The 22,076-nt window shown below is 30.5% G+C and overlaps 2 protein-coding genes and 1 non-coding gene across 4 annotated transcripts; 2 read left to right on the top strand and 1 right to left on the bottom strand.

Moving 5' to 3' along the window:
* Positions 1-7,226: 7,226 nt before the first annotated feature.
* Positions 7,227-8,749, top strand: LOC102666171 (uncharacterized). The gene is made up of 2 exons (XM_006579018.1): positions 7,227-7,235; positions 8,354-8,749. Exons 1-2 carry the CDS (start codon positions 7,227-7,229, stop codon positions 8,747-8,749), a joined length of 405 nt encoding a protein of 134 aa, XP_006579081.1.
* A 1,351-nt stretch (positions 8,750-10,100) lies between these two features.
* TRNAM-CAU (transfer RNA methionine (anticodon CAU)) lies at positions 10,101-10,185 on the bottom strand. The gene is given in 2 exon segments: positions 10,101-10,136; positions 10,148-10,185. It is a non-coding gene; the product is annotated as a tRNA-Met (tRNA).
* A 3,956-nt stretch (positions 10,186-14,141) lies between these two features.
* Positions 14,142-19,106, top strand: LOC100811977 (RNA recognition domain-containing protein). 2 transcript variants are annotated; one of them, XM_006577793.4, is made up of 6 exons: positions 14,142-14,894; positions 15,008-15,131; positions 15,311-15,416; positions 16,825-16,861; positions 17,030-17,267; positions 18,572-19,106. In XM_006577793.4, the coding sequence occupies exons 1-6, from the start codon at positions 14,646-14,648 to the stop codon at positions 18,658-18,660; spliced, it is 843 nt and encodes a 280-aa protein (XP_006577856.1). In that variant the 5' UTR covers positions 14,142-14,645; the 3' UTR covers positions 18,661-19,106.
* Positions 19,107-22,076: the final 2,970 nt, after the last annotated feature.

The raw sequence follows: 22,076 nt of genomic DNA, 5'->3' as shown, positions 1-22,076 counted from the left end.
CTAAGCCTTAAAATTAAAGGTCACGTTTATAATATTGCAATTCAAAAATAGCATTTCTAATAATACTATCATTAATAATAGTAGTATTATTCAAACTAAGTTAAAAAAATCATTATTAGAATTATTTTTTAAAATTAAAAAGGATTAAAATGAAACATATATAACAGTAAAAATGAAAGTTATAATTTGCTTAGAAAATATCTTTCTATATTTCTATGAGAATACCATAAGAATAAAAATAAATGAGGCATTCTATTTTTCCATATATGAACACATGAAAAAAAATTGAGAATAATTTTCTTAAAGCTCATAATTAATAAATATGAAACAATGTACATGCAGTGCACATTTTCAGGAATGGATTTTTAAACCTCAAAACAAAAAAACACTATTAATAATTTTTTTATAAAAAAATAAATTATTTATTTAAGAATTTAAATTCTATGCATTGTTAGTATAAAGTATTTTTCACCATCAATTAAAAAGAAATTACTATTACTATGACTTTTAAGACAATTATAAAAACAAAAAAACTTATTATACATGTCAATTTATGATTAAATAACATAATAAACAATGTCAATGCATTACTCTTCATTTAATAACCTTAAATTTTATAATATTATCTTAATAATTATATATATATATATATATAATATTTATTTAATAATACATATATACATATTTTTTAAAGGATAGAATATATTTTAAGTTCTTCAATTTTGATTATAATTGATTTTAGTTCTTATATTTCAAAAATAATGATTTATTTCAGTCGTTGTATTTCTGAATGGTGTGAATTTTGTTTCTTGTTAGGTCAAAATGAAGTACTGAGTCAGACTAAATTTACTGCATTTTAGAAATACCATGACGAAAACAACATTTTTTTAAAAAAAAAAATAGAAGTTCCTTTTAATGTATAATTTAATTTAACAAAGTAAATTTATGAAAAATTAAATTAATTTTATAAAATGGAAGAAGTGATTAATAAAAAATAACAACTGTTGGATTATCATTATATGATTCAAAATGTTTCAGCGAGGACGTGAGATTCCAGCAGATTCAGAAGCCAACATCATGGAAGGTTAGGATTACCTCCTTAAAATCTAGAATTGTGGTAGTTGTTAGAAAACAATTAATGTATTGCTTAGAAAACATTGTAAATATTAGGAAACAAGATGTAAATCATGTTTCTGACCAAAATCAATCAAATTATTTTTTTTAGCATTTATGTTTTTATTACCATTTATTTACCGTTTTTATTTATCGCATTTTCTTTAATTTTAAGTTGATTATTATTTTTCTTTACTACAATTTTTCATAAGAGTAAAGTAACAGAGAAACCTTAGTTCAATGATTATTAGAAAATTCATTAGAGTGGGGTAGGAATTCAATTAAGGAACAAATTTTTTTTCTAAAATCAAATATCTAAAGGGAATCACTCGTTAATAATCAGTCTTTTACCATGCTTTTTCTTGCAATATATGATACTTTATGATAGTAATGCGAACAATACAACTCAATAATTCAACAACAAAAAAGCACTCAGTAATGAAAGCCAATGCACATAATCATTTGGCATGTGAAAAAGTTCAACAATTCTTCTTCCATAACTGCGAGCCTACCTATTTGACATTCCGTTCAAGATTTCAAATGGGCGACACAACGATATATAGTTATATGTATGTGTGTGGAATTTTCCCTACCGTTGAAGATTTCAAATGTGTGAAACAGAACTCGATCGTTAGATGTATATATATGTGTATGTGTGTGTTGAACTTGCCCAACACGCTGCTATGGAATTTTGTTCTCTTCATTAAATTCCCTTTTCCGTTATAGGAGGGTGCCTGTTGTGCAATCTTTATCTTTTTAATATCATGCATTCATGCAAGGACTTGTTGTGTAATTAAGAGGACAGTTAATCCCCGACGAAATGTAAGTATTAAAGGATAGGATATCCTGCTATTAATATTGATATCATCCATCAGAAGTATTGCCCTATTTACTCACGAGCGAGTTCTTGCAGCTACTTGCTATTATTTTTAACCTTTCAACTAGGTAGGAAATTGTATTACTCAAAAAGCCATAATTGGTTGATGTAATAATTCAATATGTAGCAACTGGGGATAGCGGAATCTAGCCTTTCCAAAAGCATATTTTCTTAAAAGAATCTTAGGAATATATAGTAATAATTCATCCAATTCGATTTAAAACCTCGAAAGTTGAATCATACTGTATGTGGATGAGTTTCAATGTACGGCTGTAAGCTAAGAACGTAAAAAAAAAAAAAAAAAAAAAGAAGTTCGAAATCTATGAAAATGACAAAATTTTGACATCAAAATCGGGCCCAATCAATGTTTTGCCCTTCGGCTCCGGTAATTAAATACTACTTTAAAAAGATACACATATTGTGATACATGTACTGTATGGTCCCCTCAGTTAAGAGTACTCATACTTGCTTAATTTACCTAGGGACATGGGGATCAATTAAAATTAATCCCTTTAATTATTGATCCTAAATACCAGGCCAACAAGATTTAGGGATATATTTGGATAAGTTTTTTTTAAAGCATTTATAGAAAAAAAGAAAATAAATAAATAACTATTTTTTATAAACTATATATTTAACTTATACTAAATTAAAAATAAACAAATACTAATTAATCACTCTACTTAAAACATTAGTTAAGAAATTAAAAAAAGAAAGTATTTTATTGGAATATGTAAAATTACATTCTCCATAGTTTTTTTAATGTTCTCGTGATGTTTACAATAAATACTTTCTTCTTATAATTTCTTAATCAATATCCTAAAAATATTAATTAACAAAACCTTTAAAAATAAGGTTTTGAACAAGTTAATATGAGATGATTTTTGCAAATAAACTTATACATCTTTTCTATAGGTACCTATTTAAAAGTGTATTCAAATATATTTTTAAGGTCTCATTAGATAAACTTTTACATAAGAACTTATTTAAAAAATAAATAGAAAAAAATAAAACAAGTTTTTAATAAGGCAATTAAAGCTAATTTTTGTATTAACTTCTCCAAAAACGTGTTTAATTCATACATAAACTAATTTTAATTTGCATTTTGTTATTCTGTGTGTAAGTATATTTATGAAAAAGTTTATCCAAACTTCTCCTTAATGTGTACTTGGCCGGCCACTCCCACATATATTGTCTTGGCAGCCATTTCTTCGAATGTCTCATTCATCACTGTAGTGCTGCTTTGCAAATGTCACTAGCTAGACTTAATCATTGCACAATAAGCAACCAAGGCATGTCAACTTAATTTGGTACCAAGGAGCATTCAGGACCCCGCATTGCATGTGAATGTGATAGTATCACACCATTTTCACTTGATTTGATCGATACTTTAGCGGAAATCCTAATCCCCACATAGAAGTACAAAAAATTCTTAACAGCAGCCATGTAAAATCACCACTCTTATTAAGTGCAAATTCCAACCTCTAACTATATCATTTTATCAACCAATTATCATGATCAAATTATGTCACAAGCCATTTACGATGGTAACCTTGAATTTCCGAAGAATGTGACCCGAGAGAACGAACGAGTGAGCTGAGAGAGACAGTGATTGCCGTGCAGGCCATGTGTGTAACAACTTAATGCATGTCATTATCACGTAACTAAATGCATGTTAAATCATTGTACAGAAATGGATTAGGATCAATGTATCAAGATGGAGAAAAAGGTATCGATAAATGAGGTTTCGATCTCATAAAGAAATATGGATAATGGTTGAAAATTTCTTCATAATTAAGGTTGATTCAGATTTAAATTCAAGTAAACATGCAAGTTTAAATACATGAAAAATTAAAAAACACATTATAAAGTATGTATAGAAAGTTGTGAAATACTTTTCAAGGACTTAGAATCTATTCCTTTGATCTTGTGGCTTACACACTCCACTTGGGAAATTGAATATTAGAATTACAAAAAATTTGTGAATGTAATTTATCTATTGGCATTCATCACTTACTCTTAAAAGAAGTTACACTTATCTCCCATAAATAGGAAGACTTGTGAAGAGTTGAAATATCACATCTCATCTCATCTCATTCAAAGAAAAACAAAACAAGAGTGAAAGTGAGAGTGAAAAAGAAAATTCTCATATTCTTTTTAAGAGAAAGAGAGTTCTAGTTTCCACCACACTTGATGAAAGTTGAGAGAAATTGTAAATCATCCTTTTTAGTGAAATTGAGAGATATTTTCTTTTGAGATCAAGAGAATCATTATAATCCTATTTTTAAATAATAAAGATATTTACTTGTTTGATTATTTTTTCCTTTCCATTGGAAGGGATTTCCACCTTTAAAATTTTTTTATATTTTTTTTACTTTTTATTATTGTTTTTCCATTTCCGGGTTAAGTGCCTATTTCGTGGTGTTTTTCAACCATAATAAGTACCGTTTAACTTGAGAAGTAGTATTCTCGTATCTGAATCTGGTACAAGCAGGACCCCAACATAAAACAAAAGGCAAGAACTCTCATAAAAAGCTGTTGGTCGACGTATTATTGTATCCTTTATTGAAGGGTGCGTCTACCACAAACATCTCTTCGTCTATATAGTCTCATTCTCTATCTCTTCTTTTTCGCACTAGCTTGGCTGCAGCACTTTGGTATTTTTAACACTCGTATATTATATACACATTATTAATAATCTTATTTTCTTTTTATCTCTTTATTTTTATCAAATCATATCATATATTATACTTATACTTCTTTCTTTTTCTCTGATGGTGTCAAATAACAAAAATATCTATACATCTTTATTCTACGTATTCGTTGGTAGGAGCAGCATTTTTTTCTCTTCTAAACACCTTTTTAGTTCTTTTTTAAAAAAATAATTATCGTTTTGAAGATTTGGTTTACTTTAAATTATTTATCAATATAAAAAATTAAAAAGAAATTTAGTTTTAAGCTTTTTTTTCTTATTTTTTTGGGTATATTTCACTAAGTGGAATAGGAAAATTAATACTGTACTAACTTAATAAAAGAGCAATGTGCTTAAATGACCAATTCTTTAATGAATACAAAATTATATAAGCCCGAAAAGTTTAAGATATAATAATAACAACTATTAAGTGTGTGAATCAATGGGTAAAAAGTTATTTTAACTTAAATAATGATCTCAAATTTGATTAACTTAGACATGATTTGCTTTTATTTTGAAAGTTTGATACATTCAATTCGAGTGAATTTGCTCAACTATTGACCAATTGACCCGTTTAGTCTCCTTACACCGATCTTCATGGATGTCACTCCTAAAAAACAATCGTTGACTACCCACTAATAATATAAAAAAAGTCATTTTAATATAATTTGATCTAAAAAAGTTGACCTAATAACTCAATTTAAATCAATTCGATCATGATCAGGCAGGATTAACTCATGTTAAAGAAAAAAGAATCTCAACGTGCCTCAATTCCAATTATCAGTTACACCTACTTCTGAATTTACAAATTTTAACAAGCAGTTGGATGGATTCGGATCCTCTCCAGCAGAACTCTTTCCAACATCTCTACAGCAGCACTCTGGGTCGTTGGATGTATCTCGCGATTGATAATAAAAGTTGGCAAAATAAAACAATTCCTCTGCATAGCTAAAAATGTGGATAGACATTAGACATTAGACAATGTCCATCTTTCAGCCGCTAATAAAAAATATAATATTTTTTAATATATTTTAATATATATATATATATATATATATAAGCATTAAATTTAATAATAATTACTTTTTAATTAATAGTAATATGATTTTAATATACATAAGTTCATATTAGTTATACATTTAAGAAATATATATTTTGTTTATGAATTTTAATAAATATTTAATAATATTATAAAACATAATTATATATTATATTTAATAAATACAATAATTAAAATGTATTTTTAGCATATTTCATATAATTAAAAAAAATAAGGCAATATATAGTTAATTAATATATGTTCTGACTTTTCCAGTTTTCATATAAGTTTTTGAAAGAAGTTTCATATAATTAAAAACCATTTTTTAATTATTATTATTCATAAAATGCCATATTTTTAATTATTCTAGTTCATAAAAATATTTTAAAATAATCATTTTTTATTAAAAAAAAGTAAGTAGACTCTAGCATAAATAGTATTTATCTAAATATGTAACTAAACAGATTTATCTTTATTTACTATTTATTTTTGTATTTATTAATAATGATATATGATATATATGTATAGTTAAATTTAAAAATATTATATATATATATATATATATATATATATATTAAAATTTCTTTGTAGTCTATTATTTTATTTATTAGGTTCAATTTAGTCTCATTTTCCTTTCATCAACTCCAAAATATTTTAAAGTTTAAGATAGGACTAAATTGAACACATCTTGAGAAATAAGAACCAAATTAAACCTAATAAATAAATTAAGGGACAAAAAATAAATTTATTAAAAAAATACTAATTTTTATTACAAGGGATTTTTACTTATATAATTTTAATTATTTTATCATTAAATATAATATATATATATATATATATATATATAATTAAATTTTATAATATTAATAAATATAATATATTTATTAAACTCATAAACAACATGTATTTGTTACATGCATGATTTTTTTTATAGAACTCATCTATATTAAAAACACAATATTAATAAATTTAATACTTACGTATATTAATATATAATTTTTTTTTATTATTGAAAGAAAGAGAGACATTCCGAAGCCAGTTGGAGATATATATATAATGGACAACTTATTGAAACTGTTAATAGGTTAAGAGTACTGCTAGGTGCACCTAGCATTTTTGCTGGTGAACCCAGCACTTTAGATGAAAAGTCTTTTATGTCCTTGGGTTATTTTTTTAAAAAAACGTTTGACTCTCTCTCTCCCGCTACTCTCTCTCTCCTCGCACCCAACAGTTTCTTTTCTTCTTCCTCGCATAGAGCCATTCTTCTTCTTCCTCGCGCTATTACCTTCTTCCCCAGAGTCATTCTTCTTCTTCCTTGCGCTACAAAGCACGAGCAGCCACGAACCACGAACCACCGTGAAGAGGAGACGTGTTGCCGTGAAGAGGAGCCACGAACCACGAACCAGTGTCCACCGTCGAGGGAGCATCGTCAGCATCGGCCGTCGAGGTAAGCACCACTGTCCTTTCCACCATTGATGTCGGAGTAGGGAAGCTTGGAGGAGCTTATGGATCAGGTGATCTGTAAGCATTTTCCGGATCAAAGTTGATCCAGAACATGCTTAAGGATCACCTGATCCGTTAATAGTCACAGCTTCATTTTACAAATTGTATCCTCTTTCAGGGATGAATTAGATTGATTAGCATGAATTATGATTATATATAGATGTATCCTCTGTCAGGGAATTATCGAAATAGTATATATTGATTAGCATGAATTATGATTATATTGATTAGATTGATTAGCATGAATTATGATTATATATTGATTATCGAAATAGTATCCTCTTCTTCATTTAAAAAATTCCAAAAGATACCTAGTGTTTGTCAGAAATTATCCAAGTATTCCAAACCATATATTGCTACTAAAACTAGTCTCATTATTACAAAGATAAAAATCACAACTAGAGAGACCTTAAGGGTTAATTGCATCAACTTCATCCTTATGGTTTGCTTAAGGGTTGGTTACGAAGTCATGGAATCTTTTATGCTCAAACCTATTCCTTTTCTCAATATAATCTTTAACATTGAGATAAATAACTAAGAAATAATTATAAGAAATATTTGGAATTGATTATTGACTTTAAAAAAAGCAAATTACTTCCTCATAGACACTTCATTTACGTTGACAATTGAATGCACTACAAATAAAGCTTTAATACTATGCACATATGTAGATTTCTCCCTGCCTCTCAAGGTGGATGATTAATGCTCTAATTGTGTAAGGATGGAAATTAATGTTTCATGATTTTATCCACTAGTCCCTGCTTATTGCTTACCAAGTATTGTATGCATTAGAGTAAGACACTCGAGCACAACCATGAAAAAAATAAGTACTCTAGTTCTTACTCAAGTATAAGTATTATTTTGTCGATTGCCTGTGTGGTCCTTTTGGTTACGTGAGTACTTTCGATTATAGGACAATCCATTGGTGACATAATTTTCTTAGAAATCACCTACAAGTTTTATCCAAAAGCTACCTCCTTTTCTGCTTCCAAGTCATTTGCGCAAAACCAAAGAGACAACCATGAGTCCCATTGGCTTGTCCTTCCTCTTCCTCATTTCTTTAGCACTTCTCTCTATTGCCAGAGGCCAAGAAAGGGCACCTCATGCTTGATGTGCTTTCTTTAATCAGGACTATGACGAGGCTTCCCCGCGTGCGTGCAGGTGGGTTGCGACGAAGAAGACCGTAAAGAGCATTCGCACGCCGTCGTACGGGGAGCGCCTGGACCGACTCCGGATTCCGGATGTCTGTTGGATCCCTTATGGGGAGCATCGGGAGGTCCGGGACTTCCACCTCAGATTATGCTATTCCGGTCTCTTGCGCTGGGGGCCTGTTGCTGTTTATTACCGACCGGAGAGGGTCGTGCGGCAATTTGGCTACACGCAGACCATTTCTGCTCCTCCTGTCGATTCATGGGTCTCGTATGATGATATTCACGACAGGTGGATGCACTACAAGGATCATATCGTACCAGCAAGTGAGGTGTGCGTTGTGCCAGGGGCGTGTTCCAGTGACTACATGGACTGATTCTTCCGCATCTCTCATCCTTTCATGATGTCAAGCCACACATTAGATCCTCTGCCTCATGGTCACACCCCGCAGCCCCGAGTCGTCCCTCAGGCCCCGCAGACGGATATCCCTCACGTGCCGGAGTCAGGAGCATTGTCGACATCTGCGGAGGAGCCCAGACATGCAGTGGTAAGTAATACTAATAATTTACGTCATTTACCTCAATATTTGCATAATAATTTGTGTAATTAGTTTGTTTTGTATGTAACAGGAAGTTTATGATGCCATTGTTGAGAGGTTGGAGCGCCATCTGAGTCTAGGGGTGGTCACGCCTGGCTCATCGACACATGAGGTGATCAAAGAATGCCTCAGGTTGGCCAGAAGTGTGACACAGGACCATCTTGTATATGTTAGGTCTAGACGCAGGCGGCGCACGGATCAGACGTAGTTTATGTACATATTTTATATTGATATTCCATGTATATACATATATTGTGCATGAACTCATTTCATGAGTATTGTTGGTTTTATCTATTTTTATTAGTAATGTTAGTTTTATTTATTTTCATTGATCGTGTATTCTATTTGTGTCTATATACACGCGTGTTATTAAAATGGTCTAGTTAACTTAGTTATAATATATGTAAATTATTATAAATGATCTAGTTAACTTAGTTTACCAACTAATAAAAAATAATTTGAAATATGACTTTAAATATAATTGAAATAAAGAAGTTGAAAAAGGTGTAAAAAAAAAATTAAACAAAAAATGAACATCATTCGTTATCTAAGATCCTTATTTTATATAGCGTACTAATATTTTTAAATTCTCTTATAATTACTATTTTCCTACTTATACTAACGATCATGTAAAAAAAATGTATTATAAACTAGTTAGTATTTTAATTTTTAATATAATACTAATTATTTTTTTATATTCTTTATAATATTAATGATATGATTAATTCTTTATAATATTATCTTTTATGTATTTATTGATTTTTATTAATATGTATAAAATAACCTTAAACAATAATTATAATGGGACTAAGTAAGTATTTTAATATCATCTTCTAAACAAATTTATTCTAAAAAAAATATATTAAAAAATTAATTATTTATAATAAATCAATATTTATAAATATATTATAATTATTTTTCCTCTTACGAATTACGTCATTCTTTAAAAATGCTGATGCACCAACAATAATGGTGAGTGCACCTAGCAACACTCATGGGTTAAAAGTGGAGAGAATCTTGGTCTTTAAGTGGACGAAACCTTTGCGAATTTATTAGCCCAAAAATATGGATAGCTTGTGAACGAGAAGCATTGTTAAATTAAACTTTAATAAAGTGGTGAAAAAGAATTTGGGGTGAGAGAGGCTCGAACTCTCGACCTCAGGATCACTCAGTAGCTATGAGACCTACGCGCTAGCCAACTGCGCCACCACCCCACATGATATTATGTTCCGTAGTATATTAAAATGTCTATATACACATGACTTCAAATCTTCAATGGTCAAGACTCGTGTTATATTTGGTCTTTTTCGCTTTTTTTTTCGAAGTTGGAAATATTTCCCAATTCAGGTTTTCATCGTAAAAAAACAAAGAATTCAGGTTTTCTCTCGGAGTTTCCAGCTAAAATAAACATATGTCCATTAAAATTCAATTTATAGGGTTCGACTTTAAGCCCAACCATTATGTGAGATCCTATTTCTACAGAGGCCTATTTCTTTGGTCCAAGCCTTTTAAATCGAACTCGAAACTCATAAGTGCACTGTTATTTCCACATCCGGTTTTGCTAGGTTCACACCCTATGATAGTTGTATTTTTTTTTTCCTTTTTCACAAAATATCCCTGATGAAAACATGTTTCCATTGATACAACTACACAAGATGTGCGGTATGCACTTATCTCACAATCGCTTATATATCCGTCTCCTATTTATATGTGGTAATCAAATTTAACCTTATAAAAGGAGAAGAGATCCAACGGTTGGGGTGGAACCTCACTGCTGGAAATTAAAATTCCAAGTCCTCTATCATAGAGTTACTATGATTGATGTTACAGTTAATGATTTATGAATTTGAGATAAATTGTTTGACTTGAAAAATGCTCGGAAGAGAAAAAGTTTTGAAAGCGTTGTGTTGTGGCATCTATGGATTAACACAATTTCAGTTAAAAGCTTACAGGGAAGTTGGCAACGGTAACTTGTTTGAAAGGCTTTATATATGTGTTGAGAATTGAGATAAAAGCCTTCTTTGAGGAGAACCAATTTCAACTATAATAGTTCCTATAAACAAAATGAGACTCATCCTTAGATTAATATATTTTAGAGTTTTGACCTTTATGCGCCACATTTGAGATACACATATTTTATGGCCCATATTTTTACGGTAAAAATAATGGATTTTTACGGATCTCTATTTTCTCTCCCTCTCTTTTGCCCCTCTAGGAGTAGAGGATTTGTTTTGGCAAATTGAGAAAGATTTAAAATGCTACTATAAAAAAATGGTAGACCAAAATGAAAGTAATGATGCGTTCCTGAATAATATAATTTATGTCTCTTTTTCGTAACAACAGTTCTTCTATTCTTCAAGAAAGAGCTTCCTATCAGATCGTTCTTGGGGCTAAAATGTATATATAAAAAAGATATTTGGACACTTAATATGTTTTTTTTTCTTAATCATTACTTGTTATTTAACTTTTAGTGAATGAGAAATAAAATATATAAAAATATAAATATAATATATGACATGATATGATGTAATAGAAAAAAAGAAATAGTAATTAGCTGTTTGAAAAAATTAAATGTTTAAAATATGAGGTCGGGCTACACAATAATGGATTGGATTTTCTTTTTATTGGGTGTTTAAGATATTCTTCTTGGAGCTAGAGATTAATTCTAGAAATATGAAGATCTATTTGCAGACTAATTCTTTCCCACATATTTTCTTATAATCTTATGCATTGAGGTGAATAAATTTTTTTTATCACATGCTCAAGAAGATACGATTATTTATTAATCATATTGTAGATATTGCAGAACAACGGAAATCAAAATATCAATGAACTAGCTTACGAGAGTAATGTTGATTAGATTATTTGCAATAGTAGTATGCCACCCTCTCTAATTTCTTCAGTTGCAATAGGAATCATTGAAAGATACCCATTGCTCACTGCAGGTAGAATTTATTTTCCACCTCAAATTGTATATTTTTCTACCCGAGTTTATGAAGTACCCCTGACAAATCTTAATGATATCTCCTTAATTACAAAAACCTACACTATTAAATGAAAATGTAAAAAAATTAAATGTTTTTTTTGTGGGAAAAAAATTAAATGTTTTATTGCCCAAAATGTATACGTTTTCTTATCTTGCAGTAATAAGAATGTCAGAATAATCCTATTCAAACAAAAAAATTCAAGCAGGCGATAAATTGTTAGACATTATTCTGTTAGCTAGTTAGATTGTGTAAGGTCTTTATCTTAGTTTGTGACAAATAGATAACGAATATGTTTGAATCCCATTTGCCAAAATAACAATATGGGGGGAAATGATGTCAATTGTAGACATTGTTAAGAGAAGAATTCACTTTCACATAACAAGGATTGATATATGGATTCACATTCACTTGCCAAAAGAAGCATCTATTGTGGTTAGAAGAAATGAAAGAGGAAGCCATGGAGATATAAGATTGGCTGAGTGGTTGAGGAAGGATGAAGGGAGAAGAAAAGGAAGAGAAGTGGCAGGTGCAAACCCTCAACTGATATTTTTTACAAAACTCACACACTAACATTTGTTAATAAAGAAAATTAAAAGAGGAAGTCTATGAGAAAGAAAAGGATGGCTTATATGGTGAAAGATAGGAAGAAATAGAAATTTGCAAGTGTTAATTAAATGGAGATTGATTGGTGGGTGTTGGTTTGATGAAAGCAAGCCAGGTTGGGGGTGGGGGGTCACATATAATGTGTGTGTGCTTCCTAAAATCCCTTGAGTAGATAGAAATCCAGCTCATAGTTCTTCAGCACTGATATGATCCCATGTGGAGAGGACTGCCAGTTCACGGACTAATAACTTATTGTATTGCTGCAGTGCAGACTTCTAAAGAAAAAAGAAAAAAAAAGGATCCTTATAGCTGTATCCTCGTCCCTAACGCTGCCAACAAGTTAGATAATGACTTCATCTGAGGCCCCTCTTCTTTTCTTTTCTCATCTCTATAATAATACTATCAAATTGTATGTGTGTATGTGCGTGTGCTCATAGTCATGCAATGCATAATCTTTAAGGCCAAGCTAGCTAGCTCTACAAGATGAGTGCCAAACATGGTCCAACTATAACTGTGGGAGAATCATCCTCGAAAAGTATTATTAATTAAGTGAACGGAGCAAGAAGGGTTTTGTGGTTCTCATTTCATGTGGGGCTTGTGGACACAAGATAATGGTCTACCGTTATTAATAAAATATGTGGCATGTTATGTTATATATGTTAGGCTTGATGGTCGGTATTAGAGATTGTTACTGTCACGAATCACGATTGACAAGGGAATGATACGATGGTGATTGATACATATATAACTCATAACAAAATTTAATTTTGTTCTCATCGCAGCCGCTAAATGCATGCCTCGCTTTTTCACATGATTTCCTAATGACCTTAATCAAGAACTCAAATGAAATGTACCCTTTTTTTTTGCTTTCCCTATCAAACCTTAACAGTGACCGTTCCTATTCGTTTTGGTTGATTTGCCGATAGTTTTTGGTTTCGGATTGATGAGGCATAGGAATATGGGATCATGTGGCATGTATTTTGGTCCCAACATACAAGGAAAAGGGTGTGTAATATTGATTGGTGCAATTCATAAGCGTAGTACATGCTTATTACCATAGTCAAATATAATCGACAAAACAAACTGGTATGGAAGAAGAAATTGTAGAGGTTAAATTTAATACTTAAACAATTTTTCTTTTCTCATTTTTACTTTTGTCTCCTGCAGTAACAAACCACACGGAAAGATGTGGATGGAATAAAAATTTGGAAAAACATTCATCCCATTTGGCGAAGGAAAAGGTTCGTCAAGGCTGAAAGAGTTTAGGAAGAATTTTGAGATGCATGCATAAAAAATAAAAAAAATTACTTCTAAGATTTCACACAATGATATTTTGTTTTTTACATTCTAAATAATCTTATCAGCAAAACAGGCACCTTTGTCCTTCCCCATCCATTATTTGCACAATATGTTTAAAATGTAAAATGACCCATCGAATTATGGTGAGAGGGTCCGTATCTCCTTTTTTATATATTTGGTTAAAGGGTAAATTAAGTAAGAATGGTACAGAAGGAATCCTTGTCAAAAAAAAAGAGAGAGAGAGAGAGAGAAAAATACAAAGGAAGTTTGGTATATGTGGTTGTGTTACAGAAAAAGCGAAGCCAAAAATCTACCAATGAAGAACAGAAGGAAAGGCATATTAAGAGTGTAGTTATTAAGCTAGCGAAAACGGAAAAGTGATAAGATGGTAAGAGTATATTAATGCAGAGAAGAAGAGACAGTGAGGCCACACACTTACACTCGTAGAGAGAGATAGTAACGCAGCTGTCACAAATCCCTTGTCTTTCTTCCTTCTCTTTTTTTGGCCAGCAAATTAGGCTGTCAGATCTCTCTCTCTCACTCACATCTTTTAATAAAAATAATAAATTTGTTTCCTTTCCTTATATATTTTTGTTGCAATCATAATCAACCAACACCTCTGTTTCAAACAACCATCAAATAATAACCATAATACACCATCATAAACCATACCTACCCTCTTCAAATGCAATGATTCCACTGCTGCCAATCGCACATATATAGTACAGAGCAGAGACATTTTATGGAATTTTGGCCAAGGCAAACAAAGTGAAGAAAGAGCTTAAATGAGTGAGACAGCGACTCTTCATGCACAAACAAGGACACCCATTTCTTCTTTGGATTCAATGGCTCATCACCACCCGCATTATCGGTCACCCTTCGGAGACACAACGTTCACCAAATTGTTCGTTGGAGGACTAGCTTGGGAGACTCCCACCGAAGAAATGCGCAAATATTTCGAGCAGTTCGGTAACATTCTTGAAGCTGTCATCATCACTGACAAGAACACCGGAAAATCCAAAGGCTATGGATTCGTATGTACAAATTACTTACCTTCAATGCCAACTTAATATTTATTTACTTATTCATTTCATCCTTGTTATATAGTATGAGAAACTCTATACATGCCCTATGAATTAAACAACAGGTAACATTCTGTGATCAAGAATCAGCTAGAAGGGCATGTGCTGATCCAAACCCAATAATAGATGGAAGAAGAGCAAATTGTAATATTGCTTCTCTTGGAAGGACTAGACTATCACCACCTAGAGGTTAATTTTCATCCTTTACTATATGGTTTTTTTTTAATTAATACTTTCTGTATCAATATATATATATATATATATATATATATATATATATATATATATATATATATATATATATATATATATGTATGTATGTATATACACACGTCATTTTATATGACAAGGTTTTTTTGGTAACTCAGGGAGGAATGTAGTTCAAGGTGGAGGAGGAACAGCACAGGGTGTTCCGGGAGTGGGACTGCCACCGTCGCTGCCCCCGCCACCACCTGTTCTGTACCCACCATATGGGTGAGTTGAGTTAGCTTTGTTCATTTACTAGAGTCATTAATAAAATCATAATTTGGTATCACTCCTAGTCAAAGGAACTGGTCCATGATGTTAATGGGGAAGTGCATGTAGACGCACCACATGTTATTGTCTACTGCATATGTTGCTCACTCCTACTCATCAGTTATAGTAGGCACCAGTGTCAGCCTAAGAATCATATCGTAATAAAAGTACATTTGGAAAAAGGTTGCTCTGCCATCCACATCCACTTAACGTGCATTTTTGCTCTTTCTATTTTGCATAATCTCATCTCACTCTTGTAATGCTTAATCAATTGCATTTTTTAGCTCCTTAATCAATTGTTTTTAACATTTTTCGCTTGATTCCTTCTATAAATCTATATATATTCCTTCGTTTGTCATATTTTTAAATTTATTATATATATAGTATCAATGATGTAGATAGTTATACAACTATGGTAATAGTAAAAATGCTAGTGATAACAGCAACAGACGAGTAGATATGTGTGATCCCTGTTGGTGCATATACGTGTATATTTGTCTCAGTGGTCCTGCATCAATTAATTTGAAATAAAATCTTGTACAAGATAAAATTCCACAGCTCTCGGTACTTTTGCATGTTCTGAACCATTGAGTCATTTTCACACCAGCATGCCAGGGCTCTAAAATACTATATATGTAAAATTTAGCTTCAAGTACAAGACTAGGCGTGGAAAACTGTATGAAAAAGTATAGAGAAGCAGACTTTTCAAGTTGGTGCGTTTGACTAGAAAATGTTCATATTAACATTAGTTGCATTCTTTACTCTAAAACAAAAGATATAATAATGAAATGTGGTGATTAAAGTAACACTGATCAAAGATTGATTACTTAAAAAGCGAGTAACTCGTCAGTTTAACCTCAGTTTATGAGTTTACACAGTCATCCCTGTTTATGTATGTGTGCATGTATCCAAATATATTAATTAGTATATCACCTTTGGCATTCTTTCTTCTTTGTATCTTTATCATATCATATTAGTAATATAACAAAGTCACATTAACAGAAAGATATAAGGTTTTGTATAGTTTGCACAGTCATTTTAATTTATTGTTATTAAAAGATAGCAATCACTGAAGTCATAGTAAATTCAAACTTAGGGACGATATGTACTAGACCTCCATGTTGGCACACAAACATTAATCGAAATCTCTTTCTTCCTCTCTTTATATACTGATCAATGAGGGACCCACGACAATATACGACGTACACTGAAGTTACCGGAAAAAAGATTACATATTAAGTTCTCAAGTCCATGCTATTTTGAGTCATTACTTGTTCTCAAAGAAAGAAATGCACTAATGCAATTTACATATTTCCTTTCATATTTTCCAACTAATTAAATTCCTTTCAACTTTACTCTATCGCAGCTATACAACCTACACTCCTGATTATGGGTACCACCAAGTAAGTCTGTTTCTCAATTTAATATAATGATCACTAATTGGCATCATGTAGATTATATCGCTTTAATGATCATATCTCAATTTGGTTAGTAATAGTGGAGAATAGTTGGATAATGTTAACTTTTAATTAATGAGGGAATTAATACAGGCCACAATGTACAACCCACAGATTCAGCAACCACAATACTATCAACAACTTTATGGAGCATCATCTTCTACCATGAGCACCCCATATTACTATGGTTATTCTGTGCAAGCACCAAGAAACGCATTTTCTTCACCCCAAGCAAATCGCCTATCACCTGGACCATCCTATCTATACTACCCTACACCAATGGAAGTCTCATTCTCTGGATATCGTCCACCCCAACAAACACCAATGAGGCAAACCTTTGCTTCCCCTAATGGTACATTTAATTCTCTTATGTTCTTTATTTCATTTAATTACTATTGATCATATAATTATTATTATTTCTTCCAACTACTTATATTTCACACATACACACATGGTGCGCGAGTGAGATGAGAGACAGAGATGCACACACATAGAGATTTATGAATTATGATGCACTCACTGACACACAATATATATTATGATTTGGCTGCAATATATATGGCCATTATAGGGGTCCACATGGGCAACCACAGAGCCATGTGAATGAGCTGTCTCGGTTGTGCCATGAATCGAATGATGTATAATGGGTCAATGTGGAAAGTCATGACAGAGGGAGAGAGGGTCATCGTGTAAAGTAACAGTGGATACATGTGGTTTTTCATATATATATATATATATATATATATATATATATATATATATATATATTGTGGTGGTTAATTCTTTAGAGCAGTCAAATGTTGTCATTCATCCACTGGCCCACGTTGCATGTTAGATACTATATACCAACTGGTGTAATTTTTTAATTTTAAACAAATACGGCCATTATACAGTTAAAAGCTAACAAAACCTTCTTTTTTGTCTACCCTTTTGTGAGTACAACTTATGCTGATCAACTTCTAACTTCTGTATTTGACAGAATTAAAAAAAATTATTATTTCATACTCTTGAAACATATGAGCTAGTACATATTTTATTTGCACTTCGTTTTACAGACTTGGATCTTGCTGATGGTATGAAAGTAATGATTGAAACGCATTTGGTTTCTCTGACATACATGAGAAAATATGTAAAATGATGAAGTAAAGATGCATTTACTATTAATTTTAAACAAAACAAGTTTACAAAATAGTTCAATTAAGTAAATAGTAGATATAATCTTTTTTTTTTTTTACTTTACACATCTCTTTATATTTGAGAAACTAAATCCAATTGAAATACTTTTTATCTACTAATAGCAATAAAAAAAGTGAAGTTTTTTCATTACACTCAATTTTCATTTCTCTTCAAAATTTTCAGATTTCCATTTTTCATATCTGCCAACATAAACTAGTTATGGGTGGAACATATGCATGTTTAGAAGAGTCAATTATTGGCTTGGTGGCATATGCATGCATGCCACGAGTGGCTTCATTAGAGACTAGTGGCGACCTTATTCTGCTTGCTATTTTTGCTTCTGTGCCCAAAATATAGATGCTAATATATATATATATATATATATATATATATATATATATATATACACACTTGTCCTTATGATCTTTTATGTTTTAGCATAATTTTAATTATTAGTTATTATTGGTTGGTGTTGATCAGATTCACAGAGTCAGCAGCGTACCTCCTCTGAAACAGCAGCCGGGGTAGCTATAACATCAGAAAGATCGAATACCCAAGGGAAGAACTAATAAATATATATACCTGCTAAGTTTCAACTGTTTAATCTTCAAGTCACATTAATTCTTCATCTTTTTCCTCATTATATTATAATTTTTTTAGTCCACAAGCTTTTGCTTTAGGAAATAATGGTTCAGTTAGCTGATTACCGATGTTCTCCACAGCTATGGCATTTTCAAAAGATGGACTCATCAACTTCTTCATTCACAATATTATCATTCTCTTCTCCTTTTCTTTAGGGATTTTCACTTTTATATCTAAGATTATACCCACTCACACATGTAGTACGTGTTTAATTAGTAAAAGTGTGACAAGTAATATGAATAAATGCCCTCTATAAAAATCCATTATTAAGATTAACTTATCACGGTACAGCACTCTTGCCTAACAAGCGCACATAAAATCAGACCTATGTTCATACTAGAATATCAATCAGCTATCAGTTTGGTGAACCCAACTATTCATGTTGTACCTAGTTTTGCCTTGGGTTTTGTTTGGTCCCCTAAGTGTTTTGTTATTTTGTTATTGTTAACTCATTGATAAGTATATTAAATCGTCACAAATAGTAAAATTATTTGAAAGTTTGAGTATCGAATCGAGACGAACTTTGTTGGTACTTGAGTTGATGTATATCTCAATTTTTAAGCAACAGAGTAGTAAAAGAAATAAGGAATTGTAAAGGTAAAATTTAAAGAAAATAATGAATAAGGAGGATAAAAAAATTTAAAATAAATGATAAAGAGATGTAAGAGATAAGATAAAAATTTAAAGAGATAAAAGATTTAAAGATAAAAAAGTAGAAGATAATACATATAAGATATTTTAAGGTACAAGATAAGAAAATTAGAAGATAAAGATAATAATAATAGTTTGAATGTTCAACGATAAATTTAGAATTTAAAATATATTGGGGTCTAGTATGCCAAAAATACATGTGATGGAACTTTACTAATTTTTCTCTATCTAATGTTATGTCAGTTTTCACCCATATCTATTATGATACTCTGTCTTTGGTTCTGCGCATACGAAAGTTTAATTTATCTATTTTTTCTCCCAAATTCATTTGTAAAGATGAAATAATCGCATTAAGAACTTTACTACTCTTATAGTCGTAAGATAGTTTATAATTCACACGAACTCACCCTAAGCGGGCTTTCCGAGTTTAGCAAATATGGCGATGATCACATGCTTAGTGTAGGATTCGCGTTAAACTTGTCTTTGGACTTCTTCGTGAGCTTTCTTATGTGGACTCAATTTTCAATTTTTTCTTCAAGGTTTTTTGTTAATGTTTTTTGCATTAATTTTTTTTTCAAAAAGTACTTGTGATTTTTCTTTTGAATCTTGCTAGTCAAGATTTAAAATGATATTAAAATCTTCGTTATTTCAATAAAAAACAACATTAAAGTAAAAAAATTTTAATCATTCTTAATCAAAATTCACTATTAATTAAATTCAAATTTCATAATTATCAACCATTTCAATATCATTTCGGTGCACGGCTTGGATCTTTGAAGGGTGGAGTGTCAACCTAATTGGAATTTCACCCTTGACCCATACTTTACCTTAAAATAAATAAATAAATTAACATACGAGAATCCATAACTCACCACGCTAAGGAACACCGGAAAAAGAAAAGGAGAAAAATACAGTCATACTCTTATACTTGTTTTTTTTTTTTTACTATTTATTCATTGACTAGTTTATATTTATATAAAAATTAAAAATAATTATATTTCATTTTACAGTCTGTTGAATCAAATTTTATTTATGATATGGTCATATTTATAAATCTCAAAGTTAATATACAAGTGAAAGATAGAGATGCTATTTTTTAAAAAATTCATCATACAATGGTCAGCATTAGAGTCACGTGTTAGGAAATCGAATCATCTTTTCTTACTCTACTCTGTCTCATCTTTAGTTAGTTTAAAAACTCTCGCCAACAAAAGAAGTTTTAATAGTTAATTAATGTAGGAAATTTACTCAAAAAAATATTTAATATAGAAAATATTATCATTTAATAGAGATGTATTTTTCTAGTTGAGATGCTTTTAACAAATGGATAAAAAAAATTCATTCATTTTTCTATTTTATGGTGTATTTCGTGGGATTTGGATTATATGTTATCACTCAGCTAACAATGTGGATCGTTTCACGATTGATATTAAAATGATTTGTAAATTGTCATATTTTCATTAGACGGTTCTAAGAGCATAAGGATATCTGTGATCTTAATCAATTTTTTGGTGGATGTTGTGTTATCATATCATATTAAAAATGATCTTTTCAATTTTTTTTCTAAAAGGAAATCCAATTTTATGATTTTAAACTATTTTGTTTAGGTCTTACAAGAGATCCACCTTCTAATATTTATTTATAATTTATTTTAAAATATATTAAAAACATTTTTTTCTTAGAGGGTTGAATTAAATTCTTTTTTAAAATTTGTGTTAATTTTAGAGTGTCTTCTATAAAAATAACCTTACCATGGAGATCAAGCTCCTCCCTCCCAGATCAGTTTTTGATTCTAAAATTAAAGTATAAGAATACCTATTAGAGATGCTCTATTGTCTAACTTAGTAAATGGGTGTTTTCTCTAGCCGCAAGTATCCTGGATCCTGTTTCGTCTAGATATAGATACGCTCACTTTCGAACTTGTAATGGTTTTTCTATTTTATTTCCAGTTAAATATTATCTCAAACATATCTAATATAAATCAATTCATATATATTTTAGTCAACAATTATAAAAATCATGTTGTCTTTTTTTATTATTTATACATGTTTTTTTATTACTTTATAGAAAATAAAGTTATAAAAGTTAGAAAAAATGTCATAAAAGTTATTAAACATAAGCACATATCTCTCCATTTTTAAATTGAGATGATGAACAGGAAAAATTAATGCTGAGTATTTGTAGAATACGCTTTTTTTTTTTATCATTTTTGTAGAATGCGTCTCAGATATGATGATTGACATTATTGTCGAAGAGAATACCTAGTTAATTCTTTCATTTAAAGTGAACTTGTAATTTCATATTTTAAAAATATAAATATTATCACTTTGTTTTTAAGTAAATACAGTAGGATATACACGTACTGATGATAATGTTAAAAAAATGACGTCGCTATATAATCACGAATTTTTATGTTTAATTCTTCAATGGAAGTGTCAACAGATGATTTCCTAACTCATTGGGATTTATTCTAATAAAAATATATTATCTTCTAACGTGTCAAATCTTAATCTTAAGAATATAAATCTGATGGAAGCCTAAAACAGTAACAGATGAAGAGAATATACCGCAGACGATACTGAACCAATCCATGAAGGTTCTTTTCATTCCACTGCAATATTCTCCTGTCACTTTTCACTTCCAACTCTTTCACTCATCCCTTTTCTTATATCTCAAGATCTAATATTTACCA

The sequence above is a fragment of the Glycine max genome, chromosome 4 (genome assembly GCF_000004515.6).
Source record: "Glycine max cultivar Williams 82 chromosome 4, Glycine_max_v4.0, whole genome shotgun sequence".
Classification (NCBI taxonomy): Eukaryota; Viridiplantae; Streptophyta; class Magnoliopsida; order Fabales; family Fabaceae; genus Glycine; species Glycine max.
The sequence above is the reverse complement of the archived record's forward strand: the minus strand, read 5'-3'. Positions and strand labels throughout refer to the sequence as shown.

What these genes read in the sequence shown, in the direction of transcription:
- LOC100811977 (XM_006577793.4), top strand. Translation starts at nt 14,646, where the DNA reads ATGAGTGAGACAGCGACTCTTCATGCACAAACAAGGACACCCATTTCT. An exon ending in TAGACTATCACCACCTAGAG is followed by an intron (nt 15,132 to 15,310) that starts GTTAATTTTCAT and finishes TTGGTAACTCAG; the next exon opens with GGAGGAATGTAGTTCAAGGT. An exon ending in CTGATTATGGGTACCACCAA is followed by an intron (nt 16,862 to 17,029) that starts GTAAGTCTGTTT and finishes TACAACCCACAG; the next exon opens with ATTCAGCAACCACAATACTA.